General features: G+C 51.0%; 1 protein-coding gene and 1 long non-coding RNA gene across 4 annotated transcripts; one reads left to right on the plus strand and one right to left on the minus strand.

Annotated features, from left to right (window-relative positions):
• Nucleotides 1-1,857: 1,857 nt before the first annotated feature.
• LOC136313208 (uncharacterized) lies at nucleotides 1,858-2,978 on the minus strand. The gene is made up of 3 exons (XR_010727110.1): nucleotides 2,824-2,978; nucleotides 2,463-2,632; nucleotides 1,858-2,069 (listed from the first exon to the last, which is right to left on the minus strand). It is a non-coding gene; the product is annotated as an uncharacterized lncRNA (long non-coding RNA).
• Nucleotides 2,434-9,015, plus strand: PLAU (plasminogen activator, urokinase). Of its 3 annotated transcripts, none has more exons than XM_066243361.1 (12): nucleotides 2,434-2,552; nucleotides 3,431-3,518; nucleotides 3,965-3,998; nucleotides 4,152-4,259; nucleotides 4,588-4,762; nucleotides 4,948-5,039; nucleotides 5,227-5,443; nucleotides 5,660-5,808; nucleotides 6,398-6,538; nucleotides 6,852-7,000; nucleotides 7,881-8,031; nucleotides 8,136-9,015. In XM_066243361.1, exons 2-12 carry the CDS (start codon nucleotides 3,462-3,464, stop codon nucleotides 8,231-8,233), a joined length of 1,371 nt encoding a protein of 456 aa, XP_066099458.1. In that variant the 5' UTR covers nucleotides 2,434-2,552; nucleotides 3,431-3,461; the 3' UTR covers nucleotides 8,234-9,015. The 3 variants fall into 3 exon arrangements, with proteins under 3 accessions (XP_066099458.1, XP_066099457.1, XP_066099460.1); XM_066243360.1 differs by lacking the exon at nucleotides 2,434-2,552 and adding an exon at nucleotides 3,021-3,153; XM_066243363.1 differs by lacking the exon at nucleotides 2,434-2,552 and adding an exon at nucleotides 3,023-3,153 and having other exon boundaries at nucleotides 7,881-9,015.
• The last annotated feature ends 528 nt before the right edge of the window (nucleotides 9,016-9,543 follow it).

Below are 9,543 nucleotides of genomic sequence, written 5' to 3' on the forward strand. Positions count from 1 at the left end.
AGCAAAAGATGGCCCGGGTGCTGGGGATGGCTCCTTGGCCTCTGCCCCAGGCGCTAGAGTGGCTCTGGTCGCAACAGAGCGATGCCTGGGATGGGCAGAGCATCGCCCCCTGGTGGGCGTGCCAGGTGGATCCTGGTCGGGTGCATGCGGGAGTCAGGGAATCTGTCTGACTGCCTCCCCGTTTCCAGCTTCAGAAAAATACAAAAAAAAAAAAAAAGTCTGTAATTATCTTTTTATTTTCTTTTTTGAGAGGGGCTGGGAGAGAGAAACAGGAACATTGAGCTCCAACCAACTGAGCTATCTGGCCAGGGTTTTATTTATTTATTGATTTTTTTTTTTTTTTGAGAGAGAGAGAGAGAAAAGGGGGAAGGGAAGCATTCATTTGTTGTTCCACTCGCTGTGCATTCATTGGTTGCTTCCCGTGTGTGCCCAGACAGGGGAACCAACCCCACAGCCTTGTTGTTTCCGGACGACACTTTTAAGTGACTGAGCTAACTGGTCAGGGCCTGTAATTATCTTTTTTGGAATGGATGATACAAAGATTTGTTTTCAAAAACTTAAACAGTATAAAATAAATATTTTCATTCTTATCCTCCAGTTCCCCAATTCCTATCCTGAGATGAAATCAGAACTTCTTACTCCTCTACAGCTTATTATCTACATTAATAAGACCTTACTATCCAATGTCTTTTTTTTTTTAAACAATTTTTTATTTATTTTATTTATTTTTTATTTATTCATTTTAGAGAGGAGAGGGAGAGACAGAGAGAGAGAGAGGAGAGACAGAGAGAGAGAAGGGGGAGGAGCTGGAAGCATCAACTCCCATATGTGCCTTGACCAGGTAAGCCCAGGGTTTCGAACCAGCGACCTCAGCATTTCCAGGTCGACACTTTATCCACTGCGCCACCACAGGTCAGGCCCAATGTCTTTTTTTTAAAACTTTTTTTTATTATTTTATTTATTCATTTTTAGAGAGGAGAGAGAGAGACAGAGAGAAGAGAGAGACAGAGAGAGAAGGGGGAGGAGCTGGAAGCATCAACTCCCATATGTGCCTTGACCAGGCAAGCCCAGGGTTTTGAACTGGCGACCTCAGCATTTCCAGGTCAACGCCTTATCCACTGCGCCACCACAGGTCAGGCCCAATGTCTTTATTAACTAACTATATTCTGACCCAGGCAAATAAATGGATTGTTCATTATAGGAACTTCCTGAAAGACGCATCAACGCTTCGAAAGAAAGCACCAACAACCTGACAAGTGGTAGTAGAGTGATAGAGGGTTGACCTTGGATGCTGAGGTCTCCGATTCAAAAACCCAAGGTCCCTGGCCTGAGCAAGGGGTAACTGGCTGGACTGCAGCCTCCTCTTCCTCCCCAAGACAAGTATGAGAAGCAACCAATGAACAACTAAAGCAATGTGAATTGATGCTTCTAGTCTATCTCAAAAACAAAACAAAACAAAACAAAAAAGAAAGAAAGAAAGAAAGGCAAGCATCAACAATTTGTGCGCTAAGACTTTGTACTTACAATCCTACAACATTGTATCACCACTCTTACTCCCTTACTTACAAGCTCCCTTACTGTGGTAACCAATTATCTCACCTTTGTCCCTTCCTCCCTCCCTCCCTCTCTCCCTCCCTCCCTTCCTTCTTTCTCTCTCTCTCTGTCTCTTTCTTTCTCTTTCTCTCTCTCTCTTTGAGAGAGAGAGAAAGGACAAAAAGAGAGAAAGTGAGACAGAAACATTGAGCTGTTCCTGTGTGTGCCGGGATAGTATGTGCCCCGACCAGGGAATCCGACCTGTAACCTCCTCGCTCTGAGACGGCACTCCAACCAAAGGAGCTAGTGGGCTAGGGCTTATTTATTTATTTATTTATTTATTTTAGTGAGAGAAGGGGAGGCAGAGAGACAGACTCTCGCATGCCAACCCAGGATTCACCGAGTAAGCCGATGCTCTTCCCATCTTCGGCGGTTGCTCCATTGCTCAATGGAGCCATTTTTTAGCATCTGAGGCAGAGACCAGGGAGCCATCCTCAGTGCCTGAGGCCAACTTGATGGAACCAATTCAGCCACGGCTGTGGGAAGGGGGGAGAGAGAGAGAGAGAGAGAGAGAGAGAGAGAGAGAGAGAGAGAGAAGGAGGGGTGAAGAAGCAGATGGTCGCTTTTCCTGTGTGCACTAACCAGAAATGAACCCCAGACCTCCACACTCCCGGCCACACTACCACTGAGCCAACCGGCCAGGGCCAGGACTTAATTTTTTAAAATTCATTTTTAGGGAGTCAGAGAGAGGAATGGAGAGAGAGGGGAGAGGGAAGGGAAGTAGCAATATTTATTTGTTGTCCCACTCAGTCGTGCATTCATTAGTTGCTTCCTGTATGTGCCTTGACTGGGATGAACCCACAACCTTGTTTTTTTAGAATGACGCCTGAACGACTGGGGTAACCGGCCAGGGCCTCCCTTTCTCTTACCCACTGGTTATGTTGATGATTTGGGGACAGCCAGCTACAGAAGCAGCCCCGGTTAGTAGGTTTTTCGTCTGTTCTGAGAGCACGTGTCACGTGAGTTTCCACGTTGAGATAAGCACCACATCTGTGCGAACTGGGCTCCGCGCGCCTGACACAGGGTCTCGTCTTCTCTCCTAGGCAGTTGGGGTCGAGGGTGCAAAGGTTGATTAGAGTTGATTTAGGGGACCTGGAGAAGGCATCAGAGCTGGGCCTCGAGGAGTCCTGGAGTGCCTCTCCTCTCCGCAACTGGGCGTGCGGGTGGGTGCGGGCTGCAAGGGGCGGGCGCAGGCCAGGCGAATGGGCGGAGGGCGGGAGGTTTGGATACCTCTGTACACTGCATTGCCGCTCAGACCCCTTTCGTCCCCTCCGCCGGGGACAGCGCAGCTCCTCACTCTCAGCCACAGCTGTGGAAACACTCGGGTCGGGTCGGGTCGCGGCGGGCCCCAGGGAAGAGGAGGGAAAGGGAGTGGACCCGGCGATCCCCGCTCGGCCGGGCCGGGCGGGCGGGGCGGGGCCTGGGCGGGTCTTAATATACGGCCCGCGCGGCGGGCCGGCCGCACAGCGGGCAGCCTCTGGCCCCAGAACCCCGCGGAGTATCCACGCGTCAACCTGTCCGCAGCGCCCCGGCCCCGCGCCCCTCCCGCCGCAGCTGCAGGTGAGTGCGGGCCACTCCGAGCGCCGGGCGGCTGCGCGCCCCCCAGTCCTGCGGCCTTACCCTCCCCGATCCCGGCTGCCTCTCGGGCAGCGGCCGCGCGTCCCCCTGCGGGCGCAGGTCCGTGCTGTGCCGAGACCCCTGCATACTAGGAAGGAGAGACGAGCGCTGGCTAGCCTCGCAGATGACCCAGGGGCTCTGCCCTGAACTGCAGTAACCTACTGGCCCGCTCGCCTTCTCGCTCCTCCGCTTTCCCCCCTGACTTCTCCTTTCCTCACAGGCCCGGTGTCTGGAGCCGCAGCATAGTCACCATGAGAGTCTCGCTGGCGTGCCTGCTCCTCTGTGCCCTGACCATGAGCAACTGCAAAGTGAGCTCCTTCCCTGCTTCGACCTGTGGCGGCGGGAGGGGGCTTGCAGGACCCCTGAACAGCGCCGGGAAAGGAAGGGGCTGCGTAGGGACATAGAGTCCTCCGGTTCCATCCACAGCAGGGCCAGACCTTCCAGGGAAATAGGACAGGTGTGGCAGTGGGGGCCTTGAGAACCAAGGGAGTTCGCACTTGCAAGCAAGGAAGAAGCCACTGGAGCCGCCCCACCCTGCTGGCATCTGATATGTGAAGCTTGGCTGAGTCAATTCGTTTCTCCTCTCTGGAAACCATGATCGTCCATTTGAGGGCTGGTTAAATATGATCAGGGTGAAGAGAGAGGGAGCTGTAGGGTGGGGTGAGTTTAGGGATTGGGACCAGTTTATCCATATCCTGGAGTCCCAAGGGCATGGGACCTTTGGTGAACTTTTCCCCTCCCCCGTCTTTTCCAGGGCAGCCATGACCCTCATCAAGTGTCTAGTGCATGTGAGTATTTACCCCTTGCACAATATCTGGCTGCACATATATGTTGGAGAAGCCTTAGGAGGCAGCCCTGCCCTGTCCCTGAGGCAGGGCTGCCTCCCCTCTTCCCTCTTCCCATTCTCCTTGCTTATCCACCCCCACCTTTGTGTTTTTCAGCAAACTGTGGCTGTCTGAATGGAGGTACATGTGTGTCTTACAAGTACTTCTCCAACATTCGGCGATGCAACTGCCCAAAGAAATTCCAGGGAGAGCACTGTGAGATAGGTATGGGGATCCTGACTCTTAACTGGGAGGTGAGGCACATGAGGTTTGGGGGCAGGGAGAGCCGAGTGGGATGCAAGAGCAGGAAGGGGTTAGGAGCTAGAGGTGGAGTAGGGGAGTTATCCCTATGTGGTATGATACACACAGTCAAACACATAAACCCACATTGTCTTGTAAAGCTGTGGCTGCACAAATGTGAGGTGGGACGGAAGGGGACCCTTTCTAGTATCTTCTGCCAGGCCTGAAGTCACATGAGGCCTGGCAGGATCTCTAAAACTGCCTGAACCTCCTCCTCTTTCTGATATTCTCTCATCCTCACATCCTTCCACAGATATGTCGAAAACCTGCTATCAAGGAAATGGTCACTCTTACCGAGGGAAGGCCAACACTGATTCCATGGGCCGGCCCTGCCTGGCCTGGCACTCTGCCAATGTCCTTCTGCAAACATACCACGCCCAAAGACCTGATGCTCTTCAGCTGGGCCTGGGGAAACACAATTACTGCAGGTGAGGCGGGCAGCAGGACCTTCCCCAGGGCCTCACAGAAGCCTTTGTTAACATTCCCTTCTGCTTCCAGAGTGCTGGCTCTAACATGAGAAAAGCAAGACCTCTGTTTGAGTCTTTCTTGGAGAGAAGGCACAGGAAAGACATTTTGTGTTGAAATGACAACCCTCTACTCTCTGTGTTGCCAGGAACCCAGACAACCAGAAAAAGCCCTGGTGCTATGTGCAGGTTGGCCTAAAGCAGCTTGTCCAAGAGTGCATTGTGCGTGACTGCTCTTTTGGTGAGTGTCACCAACCTGTTTAGAATAGTGGATAAAAGGGGACAAATCACATGTTTCCATATTCCATCACAGGAGGGATGAGGATAAAGGCCTGTCTGGCCCCCCAAAAACTGGGAGGTCAGAGGATGAGGAGAGGAACAGTTTATCCTACCTATCTTCCTAGGACATCCTTCTCTCTCTCCTCCAGGAAAAAGTCCTCATTCTCCTGAAAAAGCAGAGTTTCAGTGTGGTCAGAAGGCTCTGAGGCCCCGCTTTAAGATTATCGGGGGAGAATTCACTGACATTGAGAACCAGCCTTGGTTTGCAGCTATCTACAGGAGACATCGTGGAGGTTCTGTCACATATAAGTGTGGTGGCAGTCTCATCAGTCCTTGCTGGGTGGTCAGTGCCACACACTGCTTCATGTACGTTCCTCTATCACTTCTCCTGGACCCTCCTGCCCTACCCCAAACCATCCATTTTTCCTTCGCAGCAAAGGATTCCACTTCCATTCTACCCACAGCCCTTCAATGTAGTCCATAACCTTGAGGACAAGTCATGCTCTGAGGTCACTGTGGTGGGGTGGGGAAGTGACAGCATATCATGAGATCAGACTATCTGACAGGTCTCCTCTCCCACAGTAATCACCAAAGGAAGGAGGACTACATTGTCTACTTGGGTCGGTCAAGGCTTAACTCCAAAACCCCCGGGGAGATGAAGTTTGGAGTGGAAAAACTCATCTTGCATGAGGACTACAGTGCTGATACACTTGCTCACCACAATGATATAGGTGAGTGGAAAACTCTGCCCTCATGATGCTGGCCAAGAGAGGGGTGTTCAAAGAAACTCAAGTGGGAGATGGAAATTGTAGGGGAACTTGAAGACCCTACTTTACACAAAAAAGGGAGAAGTGGGGAGGGTTCAGAGTACCTACACATATGAAGGGCTTGGTGCTCCCCTATATATTTCCTGATTTCCGAACAGGTAGCCTTCTCCGAGTGTCAGTAGCCCTATGGACAGATGGCTTGGGCTGGGATGCCCCTTCCTTTGTTGGATGCAGACTCTGTCCCAGGACATAGACTTTGAGAGAGCACTGGGCTGGATTTCAGCCCAGCTACCTCAGCCAGGGCTTTTTGTAGGAAAAACCTCATTTGGCTGTATGCAGTAGCCCCGGCTGTCCAAGTCTTTGTCAGCAGCAGGAACAAAGCCATGAGGCATGGGACAAGGGAGACTTGTTTCATCCTACCAGCACACCTCCCAGGATGACCTCTGACCCTAAATAACCTAGGGATAGACAGCTGCTCCCTCAGCATTTGGAGGGCAAGATGATTACCACGTGGTGATTTTTCCCCTCTGACCTCTTCCCCCTCCCCTACTAGCCTTGCTGAAGATCAGTTCCAACTCAGGCCAGTGTGCGCAGCCATCCCGGTCCATACAGACCATCTGCCTGCCCCCAATGTATGGCGATGCTCGTTTTGGCACAAGCTGTGAGATCACTGGCTTTGGAAAAGAGAATGTCAGTAAGTGACCTTTGGGGCTAGCTGAGAGGGTCCTGGGAGAGTGTTGTCACCTGGATTGAGGAGCACTGTGGACGTAGCAGATGGGTCGCAGGGTGGAGTGGGGAGCACTGTTTAGGGAATAATGGACCATAAAGGTAAATAGGTGGGAGGAAAAGCTAGAGTTAGGCTAAAGACTCGGATTTGGGAGGGAAAAGAATAGAGGCTTTCCCTGGTAGGAAAACTTTTCGGTTCTCTTTCTGGCAGGAGAGTCCCAGTGGGAAGGCTGGACAGACACATATCTTAACGTGAATTCCTCCATGTTTCTTCCGCCTAGCTGATTATCTCTACCCAGAGCAGTTGAAAATGACGGTTGTGAAGCTAATTTCCCACAGGGAGTGTCAGCAGCCCCACTACTACGGCTCTGAGGTCACCACCAAAATGCTGTGTGCTGCTGACCCACAGTGGAAAACAGATTCTTGCCAGGTGAGAGTTCTAAGCATCTCGCTCCATTATGCCCAGATCTCTCCAGGACTTCTGGGTGTGTCTCTGCCAGCTTTGGGGAGCCTCTCTCCAGCCAAAGCCACAAGAAGCCAGAATCAGAGCTCAAGTTTTAGAAGGTTTATACCAATCCTTATATCTTTACCAAACATTTGTCATCAGCCCATCTCTGTGCTAAGCACTTCAGAGTAGGGGAAGGAGGGGACTAAGAAGAAACAACAGAAAATAATACAGCTCAGTGTTCAGGGTGTGGTGTGAATTATAAATGATCAGATGTTTGGGAGAGGGAGGTGAGTGCCAACTAGATGGTCACGAAGGGCAGGCTTTAAAGCAGAGGTCCCCAAACTTTTTACACAGGGGGCCAGTTCACTGTCCCTCAGACCGTTGGAGGGCCGCCACATATAGTGCTCCTCTCACTGACCACCAATGAAAGAGGTGCCCCTTCCGGGAGTGCAGCGGGGGGCCGGATAAATGGCCTCAGGGGGCCACATGCGGCCCACGGGGCCGGGGCCGTAGTTTGGGGATGCCTGCTTTAAAAAGAATGTGACTCAGTAGGGATTTGAGGAGGCAGAGGGAAGAAAGGAGGGCATTTCAGTTGTAAGATAACAAAAATGAGCATGTGCACAGTATATGCCAGGATGGGAGACGAGGCAGGGTCTGAGAATGCAGATGGAATGGTGGCAGATAATAGGGCTTTAAAAGCCAAGCAGAGATTTTGAACTTGATGTGGTAGGAAATGGGGAATTGCTAAGGACTTTGCCCCTGGGAAACCCCCTGCTCTCTCTCGGGCCTGATTGGGTGGTAGGATCCAATGGCCCCCTCCTGACGTTTTCCAGGGCTCACCTTTTGTGTTTTGGCTTAACAGGGAGACTCAGGAGGGCCCATGGTCTGCTCTATCCAAGACCGCCCAACTCTGACTGGGATTGTGAGCTGGGGCCGTGAATGCGCCATGAAGTACAAGCCAGGCGTCTACACAAGGGTCTCACGCTTCCTGTCCTGGATCCGCACTAACACTGGTGAAGAGACTAGCTTAGCCCTCTGAATGGCCTAGCCCTCTGCGGGCCCCCAGGGAGCCAAGGGAGGAGACTCAACACTCCCACACTGACCATCGTTTTTGCAGTAGGTCTATCTGCACTCTCTAATAAGGAAGAGACTGAGGAAGATAGGCTCTGCAGAGATGGTTTTGCTTGTGCTGCCCACCATGGTGAGCAACAATAGCTTTATCCTCCGTTACAGGCCTGGGTGCTGGACGCCCAGATCCCCTCTGGCCAGGATGGAGTGGTGGTCCTGATCAGAATGGTACTGACCAGTAGTTTGACTTTTTCTGGATTAAAGCCTCCTGGAGATAAAAATAGCATTTCCTATGCATGGAAAGAAGAGGCAGCTCCCCCAGCAGTGGGCATTCATGAGGCCTATTGTTGGGAAATGAATAATTTCCCAATTAGGAAGTGTAACAGAACTGAGGTCTCTTGAGGGAGGTTGGCCAATGTGGGAACAGTAGTTTGGGGAGTAGGGACACTAATAACTTGAGGGAAGGGCTCTGACATTTCATGAATGTTTCAGCATATATTATATATGCATGTGTATGTTTGCACACTTGTGCACAGGCTGTGAGTAGTCAGTGTGAGTAAGAGCTGGCGTTCCTGTGTCTGACTGTAAATCTAGATATTTCCCCAAACTCTAAACTGTAATATCACATAGAATGGGCTGTCAGAAGAAGTCATGGGACACTCCTGGGGCCTCTTGTGTCTCCCATGAAATGATGCCCATGAATGTATCATTCTGGGGCATGGCCCATGACCAGCATTAAAACTTCAGTTTCACTTTCACATAAATGTCCCTTTCTTGGCCAGTTACCCTTCTGACCTTCCAGATGAGTTCATCCAATCCTCACTGAGTGGGGTAAGAACCACTCCTGCACACTGACTATTTAATAATTCTGCTATTTTTATTTATATCTATTTTTGTAATTTTGAATAAAGATGATTAATAAAATGTGATTTTTTCTGAAAACATTGTTTCTTCCCAGATGCTCATATGGGAGGGTGTTGGGGAACATAAAAAGTAGAAAAAGACCACAGTGGCATGTATTCCAGAGTTTTTTATGCAGCTACATCTCTGGACTTTGGGGCTTTGGGAAGTAGAGGCTAGGAGAGTTGTAGGTCAGGTCCTGCTGTAAGCCAGGGGCCCATGGCCTGGTAAGTGGTGTGCGGGCTGGGTGTCAGATTCCAGTTCCCTGCTCAGCCTGATGCGTTAGTGCAGGGCACATCTTGGACAACTGCACTGTGGGCCTCTAGCGTTCGCCTTACCATATTCTCTTTACTCTGCGCCCAACACTTCTTGGGCTGACCTCAACCAAGGAGAACACCTGTATGAATGAAAGTTGTTGATCCAAAGCTTGAGTCTGTGGCATTCAGGGAACAGGAAACATAATTTCCCATTAGCTGTGTGTGATTCTGGGGCTGTTTTCTCAAAATGGTTATAGAGCTCGTGACCTGCCATTGCTACCTCTATGATCAGGTGGCACA

This window comes from Saccopteryx bilineata, chromosome 9 (assembly GCF_036850765.1).
Source record: "Saccopteryx bilineata isolate mSacBil1 chromosome 9, mSacBil1_pri_phased_curated, whole genome shotgun sequence".
In the NCBI taxonomy this organism is placed as follows: domain Eukaryota; kingdom Metazoa; phylum Chordata; class Mammalia; order Chiroptera; family Emballonuridae; genus Saccopteryx; species Saccopteryx bilineata.

Excerpts from the sequence above, each read along its gene's own strand:
- PLAU (XM_066243361.1), top strand. The coding sequence starts at position 3,462 with ATGAGAGTCTCGCTGGCGTGCCTGCTCCTCTGTGCCCTGACCATGAGC. Across the intron at positions 5,040-5,226 it reads TGTGCGTGACTGCTCTTTTG|GAAAAAGTCCTCATTCTCCT; the intron begins GTGAGTGTCACC and ends TCTCTCCTCCAG. Across the intron at positions 7,001-7,880 it reads GGAAAACAGATTCTTGCCAG|GGAGACTCAGGAGGGCCCAT; the intron begins GTGAGAGTTCTA and ends TTGGCTTAACAG.